Source organism: Coregonus clupeaformis, chromosome 21 (assembly GCF_020615455.1).
Source record: "Coregonus clupeaformis isolate EN_2021a chromosome 21, ASM2061545v1, whole genome shotgun sequence".
NCBI classification, from domain to species: domain Eukaryota; kingdom Metazoa; phylum Chordata; class Actinopteri; order Salmoniformes; family Salmonidae; genus Coregonus; species Coregonus clupeaformis.
Window position 1 is genome coordinate 5,985,209 of NC_059212.1, and position 25,729 is coordinate 6,010,937.

Here is a 25,729-nt window from a genome sequence, read left to right on the forward strand (position 1 = left end):
GAGAACCAGAACAAGAATGAGAGAGAGAAGAGAGAAAGAGAGATTCCTTCTCATGGAAATTCCTCATCCTCTTCTCTCTCACTTCCTCCTCTGCGATTCATCAGGATACAGCAGCTCGGCCTGAAATCCACCAGAGACCAGGGGGAAATCATAATCTGGGGAGAATTCAATCCAAGGCCTCAGCCTTGCACACAGCAAACACATCACTAAATAAAACAGCACCAATTAGCCTAGAGTTAGTTCTAATCTGTTTGAGTATTACACTATTTTTTCCTCCTCCACGCAAATTTTAACATGACGGCAAACGTACTGTCAGTCTGTGGTGAAGAAACAGAATGTACAGTCAGTCTGTGATGAAAAAACAGAACGTACAGTCAGTCTGTGATGAAAAAACAGAACGTACAGTCAGTCTGTGATGATGATGATGAAGGCTGATAACGGCGAGGCTGACGGCTACGCTGTGAGCACTCGAGGCCAAGGTGGGGAAACGCCCGGCTACTTGGCCGTTGCATTTCTCCTCTATGCTCTGTTAGCATAGAGGAGAAAGCTTGTTGTCGGCAGTAGGGTTGTCGGCAGTAGGGTTGTCGGCAGTAGGGTTGTCGGCAGTAGGGTTGTCGGCAGTGGGGTTGTCGGCAGTGGGGTTGTCGGCAGTAGGGTTGTCGGCAGTAGGGTTGTCGGCAGTAGGGTTGTCGGCAGTGGGGTTGTCGGCAGTAGGGTTGTCGGCAATGGGGTTGTCGGCAGTAGGGTTGTCGGCAGTAGGGTTGTCGGCAGTAGGGTTGTCGGCAGTGGGGTTGTCGGCAGTAGGGTTGTCGGCAGTGGGGTTGTCGGCAGTAGGGTTGTCGGCAGTAGGGTTGTCGGCAGTGGGGTTGTCGGCAGTGGGGTTGTCGGCAGTGGGGTTGTCGGCAGTGGGGTTGTCGGCAGTAGGGTTGTCGGCAGTAGGGTTGTCGGCAGTAGGGTTGTCGGCAGTAGGGTTCGGCAGTAGGGTTGTCGGCAGTAGGGTTGTCGGCAGTAGGGTTGTCGGCAGTGGGGTTGTCGGCAGTGGGGTTGTCGGCAGTAGGGTTGTCGGCAGTGGGGTTGTCGGCAGTAGGGTTGTCGGCAGTAGGGTTGTCGGCAGTAGGGTTGTCGGCAGTGGGGTTGTCGGCAGTGGGGTTGTCGGCAGTGGGGTTGTCGGCAGTAGGGTTGTCGGCAGTGGGGTTGTCGGCAGTGGGGTTGTCGGCAGTGGGGTTGTCGGCAGTAGGGTTGTCGGCAGTAGGGTTGTCGGCAGTAGGGTTGTCGGCAGTGGGGTTGTCGGCAGTGGGGTTGTCGGCAGTGGGGTTGTCGGCAGTGGGGTTGTCGGCAGTAGGGTTGTCGGCAGTGGGGTTGTCGGCAGTGGGGTTGTCGGCAGTAGGGTTGTCGGCAGTAGGGTTGTCGGCAGTGGGGTTGTCGGCAGTGGGGTTGTCGGCAGTGGGGTTGTCGGCAGTGGGGTTGTCGGCAGTAGGGTTGTCGGCAGTAGGGTTGTCGGCAGTAGGGTTGTCGGCAGTAGGGTTCGGCAGTAGGGTTGTCGGCAGTAGGGTTGTCGGCAGTGGGGTTGTCGGCAGTGGGGTTGTCGGCAGTGGGGTTGTCGGCAGTGGGGTTGTCGGCAGTGGGGTTGTCGGCAGTAGGGTTGTCGGCAGTAGGGTTGTCGGCAGTGGGGTTGTCGGCAGTAGGGTTTCGGCAGTGGGGGTTGTCGGCAGTAGGGTTGTCGGCAGTAGGGTTGTCGGCAGTAGGGTTGTCGGCAGTGGGGTTGTCGGCAGTAGGGTTGTCGGCAGTAGGGGTTGTCGGCAGTGGGGTTGTCGGCAGTGGGGTTGTCGGCAGTGGGGTTGTCGGCAGTGGGTTGTCGGCAGTAGGGTTGTCGGCAGTAGGGTTGTCGGCAGTAGGGTTGTCGGCAGTAGGGTTGTCGGCAGTAGGGTTGTCGGCAGTGGGGTTGTCGGCAGTGGGGTTGTCGGCAGTGGGGTTGTCGGCAGTGGGGTTGTCGGCAGTGGGGTTGTCGGCAGTGGGGTTGTCGGCAGTGGGGTTGTCGGCAGTGGGGTTGTCGGCAGTAGGGTTGTCGGCAGTAGGGTTGTCGGCAGTAGGGTTGTCGGCAGTAGGGTTGTCGGCAGTAGGGTTGTCGGCAGTAGGGTTTAATGTTATTTGGAGTCTGGAGGGTGTTCTCTGGTCTCACAGGATATATAATGGAGGTCTACACCACAGTAAATACAGTACACTACCGCAGGCCCTCTGGCTTTTGTGATCATGTTTGATATGGCACCATGCAATAATGATTCCATTTCCTAGTATAAGCCTTAGGCTCCAGTACCTAGCTTTGATGATTGGCGTGACATCTGGGTTGGTTGTTAATGCGACAGTGCAGTCAAAAACGTGATTTTCCTGTGTTTTATATATTTCCACACTATGATGTTGGAATAATACTGTGAAATAGTGAAAATGATGATAACGCCCTTTTAGCGTAAGAGCTGTTAGAAAAGACTGCCTGAAATAACAGCCTGTTTTGGTGGGTGGGGTTTTGGAACGCCTGGTGACATCACCAGGAGGTATAAGTTAGTAGACCAATAACCAAGAGAGTTTTCCCTCCTCTGCCAATAACAGCTAGTTTTCCCTCATCTCCCATTAGGTCCCTCACTCAGACCACTCCTAGACGGTCAGCAAAATTCTTGCTTAAGAATATATTTTTTGCTAAGTAGCTATTTTTGTTTATTTCTTACCATTTTCATTGAAAACAAATCACAGTAAGGTACTTAATTGTTTCCCAGAAATTATTTGACATACAGTACCAGTCAAAAGTTTTACTATTTTCTACATTGTAGAATAATAGTGAAGACATCAAAACTATGAAATAACACATATGGAATCATGTAGTAACCAAAAAAGTGTTAAACAAATCAAAATGTATTTTATATTTGAGATTCTTCAAATAGCTACCCTTTGCCTTGATGACAGCTTTGCACACTCTTGGCATTCTCTCAACCAGCTTCACCTGGAATGCTTTTCCAACAGTCTTGAAGGAGTTCCCAGATATGCTGAGCACTTGTTGGCTGCTTTTCCTTCACTCTGCGGTCTGACTCATCCCAAACCATCTCAATTAGGTTAAGGTCAGGGGATTGTTGTCACGATCGTCTGAAGGAGGAGACCAATGCGCAGCGTTGCGAGTGGACATGATGACTTTATTAACTTAAAGCAACCACGAAGAAAACAACAAATGACGATCCGTGAAGTTCTATACTGAATACTACTAACAGCAACAAAGAAACAATAACCCACAAAACAAAGGAGAAAACACACAGAATATATATGGCTCCCAATCAGAGATAACGAGCCGACAGCTGACACTTCGTTACCTCCGATTGGGAGTCATCGACCAATCACCACATGACACAAACAAACTGAAACTCACCCATCCCCAACACCACCAAATGAAATACACCCAAACACAAGAAAATGAACAACCCTGGCTCAATATAACGTCCATAGAGCCAGAGTGTTACAGTACCCCCCTAAAGGTGCGAACTCCGGGCGCACCAACATCAGGACTAGGGGAGGGTCTGGGTGGGGCGTCTGTCCATGGTGGCGGCTCTGGCCCCGGTCGTGATCCCCACCCCACCACAGTCACAACCTGCTTCGGTAGCCTCCTCCCAATGACCACCCTCCACCTAACCCCACCTGGACTAAGGGGCAACCCCGGACTAAGGGGCAGCATCGGCCTAGGGGGCAGCACCGGGATAAGGGGGCAGCACCGGGATAAGGGGCAGCACCGGGCTAAGGGACAGCACCGGACTAAGGGGCAGCACCGGACTACGGGGCAGTACCGGACTAAAGGGCAGTACAGGACTAGGGGCAGCACCGGCTAAGGGGCAGTACCGGACTACGGGGCAGCACCGGGCTAAGGGGCGGCACCGGACTCAGGGCAGCACCGGACTAAGGGCAGCACCTGACTAGATGGCGGATCCTGGCTGGCTGGCTCCGGCGGATCCTGGCGGGACGGCTCTGGCGGATCCTGGCGAGGCGGCTCTGGCGGATCCTGGCGAGGCGGCTCTGGCGGATCACGGCTGGACGGCTCTGGCGGATCCCGGCTGGGCGGCTCTGGCGGATCTCGGCTGGGCGGCTCTGGCGGATCCCGGCTGGGCGGCTCTGGCGGATCTCGGCTGGACGGCTCTGGCGGATCCCGGCTGGGCGGCTCTGGCGGATCTCGGCTGGGCGGCTCTGGCGGATCCCGGCTGGGCGGCTCCTGGCGGATCCCGGCTGGACGCTCTGGCGGATCCCGGCTGGGCGGCTCTGGCGGATCCCGGCTGGACGGCTCTGGCGGATCCCGGCTGGACGGCACTGGCGGATCCCGGCTGGGCGCTCTGGCGGATCCCGGCTGGGCGGCTCTGGCGGATCTCGCTGGACGGCTCTGGCGGATCCCGGCTGGACGGCTCTGGCGGATCTCGGCTGGGCGGCTCTGGCGGATCCCGGCTGGACGGCTCTGGCGGATCTCGGCTGGACGGCTCTGGCGGATCCTGTCTGGCGGAAGGCTCTGGCTGATCCTGTCTGGCGGAAGGCTCTGGCTGATCCTGTCTGGCGGAAGGCTCTGGCTGATCCTGTCTGGCGGAAGGCTCTGGCTGATCCTGTCTGGCGGAAGGCTCTGGCTGATCCTGTCTGGGCGGCTCTGGCGGATCCTGGCTCGACGGCTCTGGCGAATCCTGGCTGGATGACGGATCTGGCTGCTCATGGCTGGCTGACGGATCTGGCTGCTCATGGCTGGCTGACGGATCTGGCTGCTCATGGCTGGCTGACGGATCTGGCTGCTCATGGCTGGCTGACGGATCTGGCTGCTCGTGGCTGGCTGACGGATCTGGCTGCTCGTGGCTGGCTGACGGATCTGGCTGCTCGCGGCTGGCTGACGGATCTGGCTGCTCATGGCTGGCTGACGGATCTGGCTGCTCATGGCTGGCTGGACGGATCTGGCTGCTCATGGCTAGCTGGACGGATCTGGCTGCTCGTGGCTGGCTGACGGATCTGGCTGCTCATGGCTGGCTGACGGATCTGGTTGCTCATGGCTGGCTGGCGGTCTGGCTGCTCGTGGCTGGCTGGACGGATCTGGCTGCTCGTGGCTGGCTGGCGGGTCTGGCTGCTCATGGCTGGCTGACGGATCTGGCTGCTCGTGGCTGGTTGACAGATCTGGCTGCTCATGGCTGGCTGACAGATCTGGCTGCTCATGGCTGGCTGACGGATCTGGCTGCTCATGGCTGGCTGACGGATCTGGCTGCTCATGGCTAGCTGACGGATCTGGCTGCTCATGGCTGGCTGGCGGATCTGGCTGCTCATGGCTGGCTAACGGGTCTGGCTGCTCATGGCTGGCTGATGGTGCTGGCTGGGCGCTTCGGCGGTGGAGGCGGACCCCAGCCTCGGATTGCAGTCATCACCTCCAGCAGGACGGCTCCCATCCGCATGAGCCGCTCCTGCCGGTCCACGAACCCGAGCCTCCAGTCCAGCATAGGCTGCGTCGGCTCCTGCTGATTCCATAGCAGGTGTATGATTCTGTCTGGCGGACGGCTCTGAAGGCTCATGTGGCAGACGGACGGCTTTGCAGGCTCAGTACAGACGGGCGGCTTATGCGGCGCTTTGGCAGACGGGCAGTTCAGACGCCCTAGGGCAGACGGCAGACTCTGGCCGGCTGGCGCCGCACATCGTGGACCTGGTGCGTGGGTAGGAACAGACCGGTCCGTACCGGGAACACCCACCACTGGCCTTAACTGGGGATCAAGAACGGACCGGACCAGACTGGGAACACACTTCAGTCTCTCATGCCGTGCCACAACAACTTCCCTCCTCTACTCGCCAATGGCTCCCGTAATCCGATAGCCTTCTCTCCAGCTCTACCTGTGGCAGCCTCCTGCTGCCCAGGCGCCCAAGCCATGTGCCCCCCCAAAAAATTTTTTGGGGAGTAACCCCGGGCTTCCAGCCTCGACTCCGCGCTTCCTCTTCATACCACCTCCTCTCGGCTGCAGCTGCCTCAGCTCTTCACGAGGGCGGTGATATTCCTCCTCATACCACCTCCTCTCGGCTGCAGCTGCCTCCAGCTCTTCACGAGGGCAGTGATATTCCTCCGGTTGTGCCCAAGGACCCTTTCCAGCCCGAATCTCCTCCCATGTCCAAAAAATCCTTAGGAGGCGTCCATAAATCCTGCGTAGGTAGGTCCTGTTGCCGCTTGTTACGCCGCTTGGTCCTCTTGTGGTGGGTTATTCTGTCACGATCGTCTGAAGGAGGAGACCAATGCGCAGCGTTGCGAGTGGACATGATGACTTTATTAACTTAAAGCAACCACGAAGAAAACAACAAATGACGATCCGTGAAGTTCTATACTGAATACTACTAACAGCAACAAAGAAACAATAACCCACAAAACAAAGGAGAAAACACACAGAATATATATGGCTCCCAATCAGAGATAACGAGCCGACAGCTGACACTCGTTACCTCCGATTGGGAGTCATCGACCAATCACCACATGACACAAACAAACTGAAACTCACCCATCCCCAACACCACCAAATGAAATACACCCAAACACAAGAAAATGAACAACCCTGGCTCAATATAAACGTCCATAGAGCCAGAGTGTTACAATTGTGGAGGCCAGGCCATCTGATGCAGCACTCAATCACTCTCCTTCTTGGTAAAATAGCCATTACAAAGCCTGGAGGTGTGTTGGGTCATTGTCCTGTTGAAAAACAAATTATAGTCCCACTAAGCCCAAACCAGATGGGATGGTGAATCGCTGTAGAATGCTGTGGTAACCATGCTGGTTAAGTGTGCCTTGAATTCTAAATAAATCACAGACAGTGTGACCAGCAAAGCACCCCCACACCATCACACCTCCTCCTCCATGCTTTACGGTGGGAAATGCGGAGATCATCTGTTCACCCACACTGCGTCTCACAAAGACACGGCGGTTGGAAACAAAAATCTCCAATTTGGACTCCAGACCAAAGGACAAATTTCCACCGGTCTAATGTCCATTGCTCGTGTTTCTTGGCCCAAGCAGGTCTCTTCTTCTTATTGGTGCCCTTTAGTAGTGGTTTCTTTTAAGCAATTCGACCATGAAGGCCTTATTCACACAGTCCCCTCTGAACAGTTGATGTTGAGATGTATCTTTTACTTGAACTCTGAAGCATTTATTTGGGCTTCAATTTCGGAAGCTGGTAACTTTAATGAACTTATCCTCTGCAGCAGAGACAACTCTGGGTCTTCCATTCCTGTGGTGGTCCTCATGAGAGCCAGTTTCATCATAGCGCTTGATGGTTTTTGCGACTGCACTTGAAGACATTCTTGACATTTTCTGTATTGACTGACCTTCATGTCTTAAAGTAATGATGGAATGTCATTTCTCTTTGCTTATTTGAGCTGTTCTTGCCATAATATGGACTTGGTCTTTTACCAAATAGGGCTATCTTCTGTATACCCCCCCACCTTTTCACAACACAACTGATTGGCTCAAACACATTAAGAAGGAAAGAAATTCCACAAATTAACTTTTAAGAAGGCAGACCTGTTAATTGAAATGCATTCCAGGTGACTACCTCATGAAGCTGGTTGAGAGAATGCCAAGAGTGTGCAAAGCTGTCATCAAGGAAAAGGGTGGCGATTTGAAGAATCTAAAATATATTTTTGATTTGTTTAACACTTTTTTGGTTACTACATGATTCCATATGTGTTATTTCATAGTTTTGATGTCTTCACTATTATTTCACAATGTAAAAAATAGTCAAAATAAAGAAAAACCCTTGAATGAGTAGGTGTGTGTAAATACTTATGTGAATCTACTGTAATAGGCTATGCATCCCTATTAGGTACGGCAAGGACAAGAAAAGCAGTTTGTGACACGGATATTGAACGAGTACTTCTAACTCTAACAGTAGTGTACTAAGGAGGGAGGGAGAGTTAGTATTTCTAACTCTAACAGTAGTGTACTAAGGAGGGAGGGAGCGTTAGTACTTCTAACTCTAACAGTAGTGTACTAAGGAGGGAGGGAGCGTTGTAAAGGGGAGTGTGAATGAGTTGTTACACATGGCCTTGTTAACATGCTAGATGAACTGCAGGAACTTAACGAGAGAGCGCCTGCCTCGACTATTATACTTAGCAAGACGTCACGAAGTGTGAAGTTGTGGCGAAGTCCGCTGAGCTGTCGCAGAGTTTAATACGCTATTAGCAGCCGTGTGACATATATCAGCCTGGGTGAGATTCTGAGAATAGTGTGTGTGTGTGTGGAGTGTGAGTGTGAGAGAGCGAGAGAGCGAGAGAAAGAGACAGAGAGAGAGAGAGAGAGAGAGACAGAGACAGAGACAGAGACAGAGACAGAGACACAGAGATGGAAGAGAGAGAGAGAGAGAGAGAGAGAGAGAGAGAGAGAGAGAGAGAGAGAGAGAGAGAGAGAGAGAGAGAGAGAGAGAGAGAGAGAGCAGAGACAGAGAGAGAGAGAGAGAGAGAGAGAGAGAGAGAGAGAGAGAGAGAGAGAGAGAGAGAGAGAGAGAGAGAGAGAGAGAGAGAGAGACAGAGACAGAGAGAGAGAGAGAGAGAGAGACGAGAGAGAGAGAGAGAGAGAGAGAGAGACAGAGACAGAGAGAGAGAGAGAGACAGAGAGAGAGAGACAGAGAGAGAGAGAGACAGAGAGAGAGAGAGAGAGAGAGAGAGAGAGAGAGAGAGAGAGAGAGAGAGAGAGAGAGAGAGAGAGAGAGAGAGAGAGAGAGAGAGAGAGAGAGAGAGAGAGAGAGAGAGAGAGAGAGAGAGAGAGACAGAGACAGAGACAGAGACAGAGACAGAGACAGAGACAGAGACAGAGACAGAGAGAGAGAGAGATGGAAGAGAGATCACCTACACCTCTGGGTCCCCTAACTGAAAGAGAGGGAGCGTGACGAGGATGTTATCCTTATTACTCCCCCTACCTCACCCCTCCTCACCGCCTCTCCCTCCCGTTCATCCTCAGAATGAATGAATGGGATGCTACTTCCTACTTACTGTAACATTGGAGCCGTATAATGACATTGTTACAGTGGAATTGCAACCCTTCTAGGCAGCCTGGGATGATCCCAGAACCCCCAATGGCCTGACCCATCTGGAATCTGATCCGCTTCTGTTATCAAGGATAAAGGATGAGAATGGAAGATCCAGCGTGTCTGGTTAGAACGTGATATAGGCTCACAGCCCAGTCTCCCCCAGCTGAAGTGACTCTTATCGGTCAGCTAATAACTAGAAGAATGAATCTGCATGTCCTTGGACCACCGCGACTAACGCGTATAATAATGGCAGCGTCTCATCATCGAGGTAGCTATGATTTCCTCATTATGTAAAGCGTCTTGTGTCCGTGATGCCAAAGCCATGATGTTGGAATGGTGGAACTGATTAAAAAGTGAATGGAAAGGTAAATTATTCATCAAAAACAACACTATTAAAAGACACACAATACAGACAGAATAATAGCAGACTGATTTTGCTCAAACAATAAGACTGGTTATCTGTCATTTTGGGAAATGATTGGATTCACACACACACACACACACACACACACACACACACACACACACACACACACACACACACACACACACACACACACACACACACACACACACACACACACACACACACACACACACACACACACACACACACACACACAAACACACACACATGTAAATGAAGGCTAAATGAAACTCCAAAATCAAACCAGCCAATTGGACACAAACCATATAAAAGCAGTCATACTTAGAGGGGGCTCATTTGTAAACCAATCACCTTCTCTCCAACTGGATTTCAGAGGCAAGGGCAAAACAATGATGAAAGCTAGGGAAATTAGAAACAATATGGAAATCTCCCATGCTTAACAATTCAAACAACAAGTGGGGCTTCCGCCTGATTTTATAAATGTAGTATTAATAATAAATATAATAATATGCCATTTAGCAGACGCTTTTATCCAAAGCGACTTACAGTCATGTGTGCATACATTATACATTTTTTGTGTATGGGTGGTCCCGGGAATCGAACCCACTACCTTGGCGTTACAAGTGCCGTGCTCTACCAGCTGAGCTACAGAGGACCACGTATTCCGCGTGGCTATTATTTAATAAAACGTCTGGTTTAGAGGGAATATAATACTTCAAATAAGTGACTAGTCCTTTTCACTACAGTCTGAGATCTATACAAGAACACCACTGACTAGAGATTCCACTCCCGTTATCTCATAATCACACAATTAAGGACCAATTAGCTGTAAAACACGTTTAGGCATGTTATGAAAATTTTCATTTATTGCTAGGAGCTGCATATGAAGCAAGTGAACAAGCTTAGTGTCCATTTTCTACCATGCATGCATGCACACGCACGCACACCAGAAGGAGAGTGAATTTAACTCTGCAGCCAGTCCAGTCTGCCCTTAGGAGGGTTAAGTTAAACCCCATGCAGGCTGGTGTCCTGGAAATGTCACACGTGAGCCACTGAGCAGAAAAGAGAGAGAGACAGCGATAGCAGAGAGAGCAAGAGAGGTAGAGAGGAACGGAGCGAGAGAGAGAAATAGGAGAGAGAGAGAGCAATAGCAGAGAGAGAGAGAGATAATGAGGCATCTGAGAGAGAGGAGAGAGAGAAAGAGAGGAATGCAAGAGAGAGGAGAGGATAGAGAGGAGGGAGAGAGAGAGAAAGAGAGGAGAGAGAGGGGAGAGAGAGGGGAGGGGAGGAGTGACCCGCCAGGCAGAGAGGAGGTGAGGAGTGAGGGGCACAGCAGGCACCAAGCCAGGCAGAGAGGAGAGAGCAGTGACCAGCCATGCCTCCATGATGGATGGGCCTCATTCAGGAAACCACTGTACTGAACCTGGCAAAGAAAACTACCATAAAATCTCTACATAATGTGCTACCATCACAAAAGACAGCCGGTTGGAGAGCGTTATCCATTAAACAAGAAAGGGGCTGACAGAGACAGTGACAACCGGGCACCTGCAATGTGATGAGTCTGAAAGAGTGGAAGAGTCCATCAAGGCTTGTCCTATTTTTACCCAGCAGCCACTTCTCCTCCCCCACTGAGAGATGCTGGCTGTCTGGTTTTCAGACGCGTCTCACGCACATGTAATCACGGTCCACACAGCTAACCTCTGTTCTAGCGAATTCCATCACTGGTTCCTCACTGAACACCTTATCTTATTTGGGCAGCTCTTCCCCTCTGGGCGAAGTTGTTAATTAGTTTCTTGCCCTCACTCCTCTCCTGTTCTTTCTCCCCCCCCTCCCATCATCCTCCTCTCCTTCACCTCCTGCTCTTAGCCAGGTGTCTGCTTTGTTGCTGACTCTTATATAGCAACCACTGTCAAGGCCCTTTCCCTAAGCAGAAGAAGTAGATGGGAAACAATAGCTAGCTGCTTTGTCACAGTGCTTTGTGGTGAACGAACACAAGTGGTTCATTCAGAACGGAGCTGATGGACTCACTGAATACAGATACAGATGCACCACCTCCCAGGTGAAAAGACACCCGGCTCGAGCGCTTAAAAAAGTCCTGCGAGTCTGAAAGAATCTGTGCAGTCAGTGAAAATGTGCTTCACTGTGCTGAAAATATCGCTGAGCGTGTCGTGTGAGAGAAAGTCGCCCCCAGTGGTGCAACCACTGGGCAGAACACCTGACGCGTATACAGAACCTAAATAAATAAATCTAATAAAAGTCTAAATGTCCTCAGTGCCCGCAGTGATGACTAACAGCATGCAAGACTGGGAATTTTGTTTCGAAATAAAGAAGGAAAAATAAACGAATATAAAAATAGAATGTAACAAATCAGTTGAATGTTTTTACTTTACTTAGTGTTGACTTTGAGCGCCGGTGGGTGGCGACCAGGCAATGACAAACCTGACGGGGAATAAATCACGCCGTGTGATGTCATTAGAATTGGCTGAGGACTCTGTCGTTCCAGCTGAGCGCTGACAGTGCTGAAGGTGAGGGAGGAGGAATGGTGAACGGAGAAGACGGGATTGACAACCGGAATGCCATCTCTAACCGGAACACCACAGACAAGGAGGAGGGTGCTTTAAAGAAATGAAATGCTTTCTGCTTGTTTCCTCTGTTCATCTATGAAGAGGGGGATGACCCCCACAGCAGAATGCCACACACAGTGAGAAAGGACAAATGCTAATGTCTTCACAAGTACATCATGCACAGGCTTTAGTAGGAATGGATATGTTAGGTCTCAGGGTCATATTTCTACAATGCCTATCAATCTCCTTGCTTTTTTAGCTCATTTGCTGCAGTGAACACTGTCAAAGTCAGTTCGGGCTCCCGAGTGGTGCAGCAGTCTAAGGAACTGCTTCTCAGTGCTTGAAGCGTCACTACAGACCCCCTGGTTCGATTCCAGGCTGTATCACAACCGGCTGCGATTGGGAGTCCCATAGGGCGGCGCACAATTGGCCCAGCATCGTCCGGGTTTGGCCGGTGTAGGCCGTCATTGTAAATAAGAATTTGTTCTTAACTGACTTGCCTAGTTAAGTAAAGGTACAAATAAAATAAATAAATAAAAAATAAAGTCACTACTTGGCTAGAATGGCAAAGCCTAACTCACTCTCATGAGTGACATCACAATCAGGAACTAGTGTGTGTTACAACTACTTCAAACATACAAAATGTATTGCTCTCACTTTGGAGACAGAAGTAGACCTTAAAAAGGTGAAACTTTGACAAAGCCCAGAGCATGAAGAAGTCAAGGAGAAGGACTAACTGTTCCCGCTCACCTGTTTGATACCCAGTCGGTAGGCCACGATGCGGTCCACAGACAGCGGGTTCTGCTGGGTCCACTGTAGCTTGAAGCCATAGACCCTGGGCCGGTTCTGCCACAATGCACTGTAGGTGTCATAGTAGAACTCTGGGGCATAGGCCCTCCCTGTAACAAAGAAAAGTAAAGCAGACTGGTTTTAGCGTAGGCTGTGTGTGGGGGTGCTTATATTTGTCCTATTGCAGACGTACAAGTGTACACTGAGTGTACAAAACATTAAGAACACCTTCCTAATATTGAGTTGCATCCCCTTTTCCCCTCAGAACAGCCTCAATTCGTCGGGCCATGGACTCTACGAGGGGTCGAAAGCTCCTTTGGGTGGTTGGCCATTCTTGAAACACATAGGAAACTGTTGAGCGTGAAGAAACAAGCAGCGTTGCAGTTTTTGACACAAACCGGTGCGCCTGGCACCTACTACCATATCCGTTCAAAGGCACTTACGTTTTTTGTCTTGCCTATTCACCCACTGAATGGCACACACACACAATCCATGTCTCAATTGTCTAAAGGCTTAAAAATCCTTCTTTAACCTGTCTCCTCCCCTTCATCTACACTGATTGAATTGGATTTAACAAGTGACATCAATAAGGGATCATAGCTTTCACCTGGATTCACCTGGTCATTCTATGTCATGGAAAGAGCAGGTGTTCTTAATGTTTTGTATACTGAGTGTATATTATGTGTGTGTGTGTGTGTGTCGTATCAGTGTGTCTGTGTCTCCGTCTACGTGCGTGTGTACATCCCATTTAAACGTGCATTATTTCCCTCAGACACACACAGCTGTGTCATCACATTCTTGGTTAGTGTCCATGAAATGCAATTGATCCGTACTCTTCTAGGCCTAAACATGTCCTGTTGTGGAGATACATGGTGAGCACTGTCACTGTAGCATTGAAGCTGGACTCTTCCCAATGCTGCCCACAAACAGAAACGAGAAAGAAAGCCAGTGGTTCAAAGAACGCACGGACACAAAACTACGCAGTAAAGAAGAAGAGGGCTAAAAGCTGACAAGCCCTGGAAAACAGCTTAGCGGAAAGGGCTGTCTGGTTCTTGAAAACCTAACTTGCTACTAGGGAAGTAGGAAGAGTCGCACAGGAGCTTTAGAGTGGGACTATTAACCCAAAGGGTAATGGATTAGTCCAAAGCAGACGTTAATGTGACATTGAGGAGCTGTCTATCTATGACATATATTTGATGTTACAGTGAGTCATGATACAACAACGTATCAGCAACAACGTAACAACGTATATCAACAACGTATGTACTCCTGAGTGGCGCAGTGGTCTAAGGCTCTGCATCGCAGTGCTAACTGTGCCACTAGAGATCCTGGTTCGAATCCAGGCTCTGTCGCAGCCGGCCGCGACCGGGAGACTCATGGGCGGCGCACAATTGGCCCAGCGTCGTCCAGGGTAGGGGAGGGAATGGCCGGCAGGGATGTAGCTCAGTTGATAGAGCAACGCCAGGGTTGTGGGTTCGATTCCCACGGGGGGCCAGTATAAAAAAAATATGTATTCACTAACTGTAAGTCGCTCTGGATAAGAGCGTCTGCTAAATGACTAAAATGTAAATGTAAATGTAGCTAGGTGAGTTAGCTGAATCATTCTAGCTAGGGGAGTTAGCTGAATCATTCTAGCTAGGTGAGTTAGATGAATCATTCTAGCTAGGTGAGTTAGATGAATCATTCTAGCTATGTGAGTTAGATGAATCATTCTAGCTAGGGGAGTTAGCTGAATCATTCTAGCTAGGTGAGTTAGATGAATCATTCTAGCTAGGTGAGTTAGATGAATCATTCTAGCTATGTGAGTTAGATGAATCATTCTAGCTTGGTGAGTTAGCTGAATCATTCTAGCTAGGGGAGTTAGCTGAATCATTCTATGTGAGTTAGATGAATCATTCTAGCTTGGTGAGTTAGCTGAATCATTCTAGCTAGGGGAGTTAGCTGAATCATTCTAGCTATGTGAGTTAGATGAATCATTCTAGCTATGTGAGTTAGATGAATCATTCTTTTTTATTTTTTTATTTCACCTTTATTTAACCAGGTAAGCCAGTTGAGAACAGGTTCTCATTTACAACTGCGACCTGGCCAAGATAAAGCAAAGCAGTGCAATAAAAACAACACAGAGTTACATATGGGGTAAAAAACATAAAGTCAAAAATACAACAGAAAATATATATACAGTGTGTGCAAATGTAGCAAGTTATGGAGGTAAGGCAATAAATAGGCTATAGTGCAGAATAATTACAATAGTATTAACACTGGAATGCTAGATGTGCAAGAGATTATGTGCAAATAGAGATACTGGGGTGCAAAAGAGCAAAATAAATAACAATATAGGGATGAGGTAGTTGGGTGGGCTAATTTCAGATGGGCTGTGTACAGGTGCAGTGATCGGTAAGGTGCTCTGACAACTGATGAGTTAGATGAATCATTCTAGCTATGTGAGTTAGATGAATCATTCTAGCTATGTGAGTAAGATTAATCATTCTAGCTAGGTGAGTTAGATGAATCATTCTAGCTTGGTGAGTTAGATGAATCATTCTAGCTATGTGAGTTAGATGAATCATTCTAGCTATGTGAGTTAGATGAATCATTCTAGCTATGTGAGTAAGATTAATCATTCTAGCTAGGTGAGTTAGATGAATCATTCTAGCTATGTGAGTAAGATAAATCATTCTAGCTTGGTGAGTTAGATGAATCATTCTAGCTATGTGAGTTAGATGAATCATTCTAGCTATGTGAGTTAGATGAATCATTCTAGCTAGGTGAGTTAGATGAATCATTCTAGCTTGGTGAGTTAGATAAATCATTCTAGCTTGGTGAGTTAGATGAATCATTCTAGCTATGTGAGTTAGATGAATCATTCTAGCTATGTGAGTTAGATAAATCATTCTAGCTAGGTGAGTTAGATGAATAATTCTAGCTATGTGAGTTAGATTAATCCGTTTCATATCTTGACATTAATGTGACATTGAGGTGCTGTCCATAGATCTATGTTACAGTGAGTCATGATACAACATAACATTTTTAAAAATGGTACTAAAAACAAATATTTGATCTCGTTTGACGCCAGCTAGATCAATATAATTTCAAACTTTGTGTGATTGAAAGAAAACAAAGTTACCTAAAATCATCCATCTCCCGTCAATCATTTACAAAAAAAACATGGATGTGTTGTTTGTAGTCAGAATATATAGTCTATAAGTAAGAATGTAATACATACTGTATACATGGATGTGTTGTCTGAAGTCACAACATAGTCTATGGATGCCTTTATCACAGTCGCACGCTGATGGCCATAAAGTCATTGAGATCAATGGGAGTATGACATCAGAGAGAAGCCCCTCCCATACGACCCCCTCCCATCTGACCCCCTCCCATACGACCCCTCCCATCTGATCCCCTCCCACCTGACCACTCCCACCTGACCACTCCCACCTGACCCCCTCCCACCTGACCCACTCCCACCTGACCCCCTCCCACCTGACCACTCCCATCTGACCCCCTTCCATCTGAGCCCTCCTTTAGCCACACAGTCGAAGGGTCACCAGGCGGTGGGTAGCTCATACACTGCAGTCTAATCTTACCTGTCCACACAGAGGTACCACACACACACACACACACACACACACACACACACACACACACTGAACTCTACATGGTTATCCCGTGGGTGTTACAGTATAACCTCACGTATGGTAAAACAGACGATATCTGATATATTAATATTTTAGTAATTTAGCAGACACTCTTATCCAGAGCCAATTAGGTCAGGCTGATATGAGGGATGTGAAGCATGGTGTAAGTAAGGCTTCGGTCTTTGGTAACTGGGATGTGAAGCCACATGTGTACGTGGGTGGAGAGCTGAGCTGCTGCTACAGCACAGCTAAACCCTGTCATCAATATTTCACAACCAACTCCTCGGAAATGTGAAGCTGTCATCTTGTCAAGCATTCATTACCAGCCACTACCGCAGCAATGTTCCTGCTATGCCACATATTCTGCTATCATGCAATCGGAAGGCACCCAGAATGTGTGCAGATTGTAACGTCTGTCACGAGACACACACACACACACACACACACACACACACACACACGCTAGCAGATACCAATAGACTTCCATTCGTTGTGCTAACGCTAGTTAGCATTGGCTAGCGAAACTACCTCTAACTTCTTTCATACTGGACACAGAGACATAAAAATGGTATCCACAAGTTCATGTGATTCTGGGGAAGTAGATAAAGGGCCTCGTTGCCAAAGTCCTGAAGTATCCCTTTAAGGTTTGTCAACGACTTGCTTTCATGTGACTGAACTCCTCCAAAAAGCACGGAAATATCAAGCATTAGCACTTTATAAAAGCAGCAGGAGTGTTGTCTGGACACTAACGCTCTTTCCAGCCGGAATATACGAAAGATTCAAACAACTGCCAGGATCAAGAGAGGGAGTCTTTGAGCCACACACTATTATCAGGAAGACAGACAGGTTTTCTTGCTTTCCTTAATGTTGGACAGTCAAATAGTTTCAGGAATGCCGTACAGGAGACAAGGTGACTTTCTAATATAACAAGTGGACCTGGGTTTTCGTGTTCCCTAAATTGCTGACATTTTCTTTTGGGTGGAGGGCAGGCTAGGGAGTGCCGTAATCCTCTCTCCTGGCGGCTGCTGTACAGGGCAGAAAATTGCCAATGCAAATCCGAGTTGGGGCTAATATAACTTGAGCAGTGATACGGCTGTACTTCTTGGTCTGCAGACTATGAACACTTATCAACAGTAAAACCTTCTGGCCGTTTCTCCCATCCATTGAGCGTCTTATGTTGAAGAAGCTTGAACGCAAAAGGACAAAATATCACTGTGTGGACACAGCGGTATGTAAAAACACACTGTATTCCTCAGAAGTGTTGACACAGTGGTATGTAAAAACACACTGTATTCTTCAGAAGTGTTGACACAGTGGTATGTAAAAACACACTGTATTCCTCAGAAGTGTTGACACAGTGGTATGTAAAAACACACTGTATTCCTCAGAAGTGTTGACACAGTGGTATGTAAAAACACACTGTATTCCTCAGAAGTGTGGACACAGTGGTATGTAAAAACACACTGTATTCCTCAGAAGTGTGGACACAGTGGTATGTAAAAACACACTGTATTCCTCAGAAGTGTGGACACAGTGGTATGTAAAAACACACTGTATTCTTCAGAGGAATCCACTCAGTGTGCTTCATTTTTTTTTGGTCATTTAGCAGACGCTCTTATCCAGAGCGACTTACAGTTAAGTGAGTGCATAAATCTTTTCATACTGGCCCCCCGTGGGAAACGAACCCACAACCCTGGCGTTGCAAGCGCCATGCTCTACCAACTGAGCAAACTAAGAACACTAATACCAAAACACTGAGAACACTAATACCAAAACACTGAGAACACTAATACCAAAACACTGAGAACACTAATAACAAAACACTGAGAACACTAATACCAAAACACTGAGAGATAAGAACACTAATACCAAAACACTGAGAACAATAATACCAAAACACTGAGCGCTAAGAACACTAATACCAAAACACTGAGAACACTAATACCAAAACACTGAGCGCTAAGAACACTAATACCAAAACACTGAGAACACTAATACCAAAACACTGAGAACACTAATACAAAAACACTGAGAACACTAATACCAAAACACTGCGCGCTAAGAACACTAATACCAAAACACTGAGAACACGAATACCAAAACACTGAGAACACTAATACCAAAACACTGAGCGCTAAGAACACTAATACCAAAACACTGAGCGCTAAGAACACTAATACCAAAACACTGAGAACACTAATACCAAAACACTGAGAACACTAATACCAAAACACTGAGGACACTAATACCAAAACACTGAGAACACTAATACCAAAACACTGAGAACACTAATACCAAAACAATGAGCGCTAAGAACACTAATACCAAAACACTGAGTACACTAATACAAAACACTGAGAAGACTAATACCAAAACACTGAGAACACTAATACCAAAACACTGAGCGCTAAGAACACTAATACCAAAACACTGAGAACACTAATACCAAAACACTGAGAACACTAATACCAAAATGCTGAGAGCTAAGAACACTAATACCAAAACACTGAGAACACTAATACCAAAACACTGAGATAAGAACACTAATACCAAAACACTGAGAACACTAATACCAAAACACTGAGAACACTAATACCAAAACACTGAGAGATAAGAACACTAATACCAAAACACTAAGAGCTAAGAACACTAATACCAAAACACTGAGAACACTAATACCAAAACACTGAGAACACTAATACCAAAACACTGAGAGATAAGAACACTAATACCAAAACACTGAGAACACTAATACCAAAACACTGAGCGCTAAGAACACTAATACCAAAACACTGAGAACACTAATACCAAAACACTGAGAACACTAATACCAAAATGCCGAGAGCTAAGAACACTAATACCAAAACACTGAGAACACTAATACCAAAACACTGAGATAAGAACACTAATACCAAAACACTGAGAACACTAATACCAAAACACTGAGAACACTAATACCAAAACACTGAGAGATAAGAACACTAATACCAAAACACTAAGAGCTAAGAACACTAATACCAAAACACTGAGAACACTAATACCAAAACACTGAGAACACTAATACCAAAACACTGAGAACACTAATACCAAAACACTGAGTGCTAAGAACACTAATACCAAAACACTGAGAACACTAATACCAAAACACTGAGCGCTAAGAACACTAATACCAAAACACTGAGAACACTAATACCAAAACACTGAGCGCTAAGAACACTAATACCAAAACACTGAGTACACTAATACAAAACACTGAGAAGACTAATACCAAAACACTGAGAACACTAATACCAAAACACTGAGCGCTAAGAACACTAATACCAAAACACTGAGAACACTAATACCAAAACACTGAGAACACTAATACCAAAATGCTGAGAGCTAAGAACACTAATACCAAAACACTGAGTGCTAAGAACACTAATACCAAAACACTGAGAACACTAATACCAAAACACTGAGCGCTAAGAACACTAATACCAAAACACTGAGAACACTAATACCAAAACACTGAGCGCTAAGAACACTAATACCAAAACACTGAGTACACTAATACAAAACACTGAGAAGACTAATACCAAAACACTGAGAACACTAATACCAAAACACTGAGATAAGAACACTAATACCAAAACACTGAGAACACTAATACCAAAACACTGAGAACACTAATACCAAAACACTGAGAGATAAGAACACTAATACCAAAACACTGAGAACACTAATACCAAAACACTGAGAACACTAATACCAAAACACTGTATTCTTCAGAAGTGTTGACACAGTGGTATGTAAAAACACACTGTATTCCTCAGAAGTGTTGACACAGTGGTATGTAAAAACACACTGTATTCCTCAGAAGTGTTGACACAGTGGTATGTAAAAACACACTGTATTCCTCAGAAGTGTGGACACAGTGGTATGTAAAAACACACTGTATTCCTCAGAAGTGTGGACACAGTGGTATGTAAAAACACACTGTATTCCTCAGAAGTGTGGACACAGTGGTATGTAAAAACACACTGTATTCTTCAGAGGAATCCACTCAGTGTGCTTCATTTTACCAAAACACTGAGAACACTAATACCAAAACACTGAGAACACTAATACCAAAACACTGAGGACACTAATACCAAAACACTGAGAACACTAATACCAAAACACTGAGAACACTAATACCAAAACACTGAGCGCTAAGAACACTAATACCAAAACACTGAGTACACTAATACAAAACACTGAGAAGACTAATACCAAAACACTGAGAACACTAATACCAAAACACTGAGCGCTAAGAACACTAATACCAAAACACTGAGAACACTAATACCAAAACACTGAGAACACTAATACCAAAATGCTGAGAGCTAAGAACACTAATACCAAAACACTGAGAACACTAATACCAAAACACTGAGATAAGAACACTAATACCAAAACACTGAGAACACTAATACCAAAACACTGAGAACACTAATACCAAAACACTGAGAGATAAGAACACTAATACCAAAACACTAAGAGCTAAGAACACTAATACCAAAACACTGAGAACACTAATACCAAAACACTGAGAACACTAATACCAAAACACTGAGAGATAAGAACACTAATACCAAAACACTGAGAACACTAATACCAAAACACTGAGCGCTAAGAACACTAATACCAAAACACTGAGAACACTAATACCAAAAACACTGAGAACACTAATACCAAAATGCCGAGAGCTAAGAACACTAATACCAAAACACTGAGAACACTAATACCAAAACACTGAGATAAGAACACTAATACCAAAACACTGAGAACACTAATACCAAAACACTGAGAACACTAATACCAAAACACTGAGAGATAAGAACACTAATACCAAAACACTAAGAGCTAAGAACACTAATACCAAAACACTGAGAACACTAATACCAAAACACTGAGAACACTAATACCAAAACACTGAGAACACTAATACCAAAACACTGAGTGCTAAGAACACTAATACCAAAACACTGAGAACACTAATACCAAAACACTGAGCGCTAAGAACACTAATACCAAAACACTGAGAACACTAATACCAAAACACTGAGCGCTAAGAACACTAATACCAAAACACTGAGTACACTAATACAAAACACTGAGAAGACTAATACCAAAACACTGAGAACACTAATACCAAAACACTGAGCGCTAAGAACACTAATACCAAAACACTGAGAACACTAATACCAAAACACTGAGAACACTAATACCAAAATGCTGAGAGCTAAGAACACTAATACCAAAACACTGAGTGCTAAGAACACTAATACCAAAACACTGAGAACACTAATACCAAAACACTGAGCGCTAAGAACACTAATACCAAAACACTGAGAACACTAATACCAAAACACTGAGCGCTAAGAACACTAATACCAAAACACTGAGTACACTAATACAAAACACTGAGAAGACTAATACCAAAACACTGAGAACACTAATACCAAAACACTGAGATAAGAACACTAATACCAAAACACTGAGAACACTAATACCAAAACACTGAGAACACTAATACCAAAACACTGAGAGATAAGAACACTAATACCAAAACACTAAGAGCTAAGAACACTAATACCAAAACACTGAGAACACTAATACCAAAACACTGAGAACACTAATACCAAAACACTGAGAACACTAATACCAAAACACTGAGAGATAAGAACACTAATACCAAAACACTGAGAACACTAATACCAAAACACTGAGAACACTAATACCAAAACACTGAGCGCTAAGAACACTAATACCAAAACACTGAGAACACTAATACCAAAACACTGAGAACACTAATACCAAAACACTGAGCGCTAAGAACACTAATACCAAAACACTGAGAACACTAATACCAAAACACTGAGAACACTAATACCAAATCACTGAGCGCTAAGAACACTAATACCAAAACACTGAGAACACTAATACCAAAACACTGAGAACACTAATACCAAAACACTGAGAACACTAATACCAAAACACTGAGAGCACTAATACCAAAACACTGAGCGCACTAATACCAAAACACTGAGAACACTAATACCAAAACACTGAGAACACTAATACCAAAACACTGAGAACACTAATACCAAAACACTGAGCGCTAAGAACACTAATACCAAAACACTGAGAACACTAATACCAAAACACTGAGAACACTAATACCAAAACACTGAGCGCTAAGAACACTAATACCAAAACACTGAGCGCTAAGAACACTAATACCAAAACACTGAGAACACTAATACCAAAACACTGAGAACACTAATACCAAAACACTGAGAACACTAATATCAAAACGCTGAGAGATAAGAACACTAATACCAAAATACTGAGAACACTAATACCAAAACACTGAGAACACTAATACCAGAACACTGAGCGCTAAGAACACTAATAACAGAACACTGAGAACACTAATACCAAAACACTGAGAACACTAATACCAAAACACTGAGAACACTAATACCAAAACACTGAGCGCTAAGAACACTAATACCAAAACACTGAGAACACTAATACCAAAACACTGAGCGCTAAGAACACTAATAACAGAACACTGAAAACATTAATAACAGAACACTGAGAACACTAATACCAAAACACTGAGAACACTAATACCAAAACACTGAGAACACTAATACCAAAACACTGAGCGCTAAGAACACTAATACCAAAACACTGAGAACACTAATACCAAAACACTGAGAACACTAATACCAAAACACTGAGCGCTAAGAACACTAATACCAAAACACTGAGAACACTAATACCAAAACACTGAGCGCTAAGAACACTAATACCAAAACACTGAGAACACTAATACCAAAATGCTGAGAGCTAAGAACACTAATACCGAAACACTGAGAACACTAATACCAAAACACTGAGAACACTAATACCAAAACACTGAGAACACTAATACCAAAACACTGAGAACACTAATACCAAAACACTGAGAACACTAATACCAAAACACTGAGAACACTAATACCAAAACACTGAGCGCTAAGAACACTAATACCAAAACACTGAGAACACTAATACCAAAACACTGAGAACACTAATACCAAAACACTGAGAACACTAATACCAAAACACTGAGAACACTAATACCAAAACACTGAGAACACTAACCCTAACCCTAACCCACTGAGAACACTAATACCAAAACACTGAGAACACTAATACCAAAACACTGAGCGCTAAGAACACTAATACCAAAACACTGAGAACACTAATACCAAAACACTGAGAACACTAATACCAAAACACTGAGAACACTAATAACAAAACACTGAGCGCCAAGAACACTAATACCAAAACACTGAGCGCTAAGAACACTAATACCAAAACACTGAGAACACTAATACCAAAACACTGAGTGCTAAGAACACTAATACCAAAACACTGAGAACACTAATACCAAAACACTGAGAACACTAATACCAAAACGCTGAGAACACTAATACCAAAACACTGAGAACACTAATACCAAAACACTGAGAACACTAATACCAAAACACTGAGAACACTAATACCAAAACACTGAGAACACTAATACCAAAATGCTGAGAGCTAAGAACACTAATACCGAAACACTGAGAACACTAATACCAAAACACTGAGAACACTAATACCAAAACACTGAGAACACTAATACCAAAACACTGAGCGCTAAGAACACTAATACCAAAACACTGAGAACACTAATACCAAAACACTGAGAACACTAATACCAAAACACTGAGAACACTAATACCAAAACACTGAGCGCTAAGAACACTAATACCAAAACACTGAGAACACTAATACCAAAACACTGAGAACACTAATACCAAAACACTGAGAACACTAATACCAAAACACTGAGAGATAAGAACACTAATACCAAAACACTGAGAACACTAATACCAAAACACTGAGAACACTAATACCAAAACACTGAGAACACTAATACCAAAACGCTGAGAGATAAGAACACTAATACCAAAACACTGAGAACACTAATACCAAAACACTGAGAACACTAATACCAAAACACTGAGAACACTAATACCAAAACACTGAGAACACTAATAGCGAAACACTGAGAACACTGAGGGCGGCAGGTAGCTTAGTGGTTAAGAGCGTTGTGCCAGTAACCGAAAGGTCGCTGGTTCTAATCCCCGAGCCGACTAGGTGAAAAATCTGTCGATGTGCCCTTGAGCAAGGCACTTAACCCTAATTGCTCATGTAAGTCGCTCTGGATAAGAGCGTCTGATAAATGACAACAAAAAAATAAAATAAAAAATAATACAAAAACACTGTTCAAACAGATATTCTTCTCATGAATGCATCATCAGCCTGTCGTCTATCTTTTTAATAAATCATTGTGCAAACTTCCTTGCTTATGACTGCTGCTAGCAGCGAAAACAAGCAACAGTTTGTCGTGTCGCCGATAAGCAGCTTATTAGGTTTTTATAAATGTATTTTTATGAGGGCTGACAAGGCCATCTCCATGGGATACATTTCATTAGAATAGTCAGAGAGTGGATTCTACTTGTCTCCGGGTGTGGACAATGAGAGTCTCGCTGCAACCAAGAGCACTCACAGAAAGTGAACGTGAACCGAATCAATATGTTGGATGGTCAAAAGTAGGGTACTAAGTAGGGAATAGGGTGTAATTTGGTCAAAAGTAGGGTACTAAGTAGGGAATAGGGTGTAATTTGGGACGCATATGTTGTGTTCAGGAGCGGTGGGCAGGAGCAGTGAGGAAGGTGAAGGGACAGCTCTCCATTGATGCACAATTCTCGGTTAGCCACAGCTTGTTACTATTTACAGGTCTGACTGCTACATAAAGTGCATTCAGAAAGAATTTAGGCCCCTTGACATTTTCCACATTTTGTTACGTTACAGCCTTATTCTAAAATTGATTAAATACATTTTTTTCTTCATCAATCTACACACAATACCCCATAATGACAAAGCGAAAACAGGTTTTCTATGAATGTTTGCACATTTATAAAAATATATATAAGTATTCAGACCCTTTGATATGAGACTCGAAATTGAGCTTAGGTGCATCCTGTTTCCATTGATCATCCTTGAGATGTTTCTACAACTTGATTGGAGTCCAGCTGTGGTAAATTCAATTGATTGGACATGATTTGGAAAGGCACACACCTGTCTATATAAAGGTCCCAAAGTTGACAGTGCATGCCAGAAAGAGGTCGAAAGAATTGTCAGTAGAGCTCTGAGACAGGATTGTGTCGAGGCAAA

At 45.2% G+C, this 25,729-nt stretch overlaps 1 protein-coding gene across 2 annotated transcripts in view; it reads right to left on the bottom strand.

The window, feature by feature from the left end:
• The window catches only part of LOC121539027 (MAM domain-containing glycosylphosphatidylinositol anchor protein 2-like), a 195,640-nt gene that overhangs the window by 40,908 nt on the left and 129,003 nt on the right, over positions 1–25,729 (bottom strand). For both annotated transcript variants that reach the window (XM_041847215.2, XM_045206173.1), the window contains exon 10: positions 12,750–12,898. In XM_041847215.2, the coding sequence (XP_041703149.1) occupies positions 12,750–12,898 (149 nt within the window). The remainder of the gene's footprint in view (positions 1–12,749; positions 12,899–25,729) is intronic.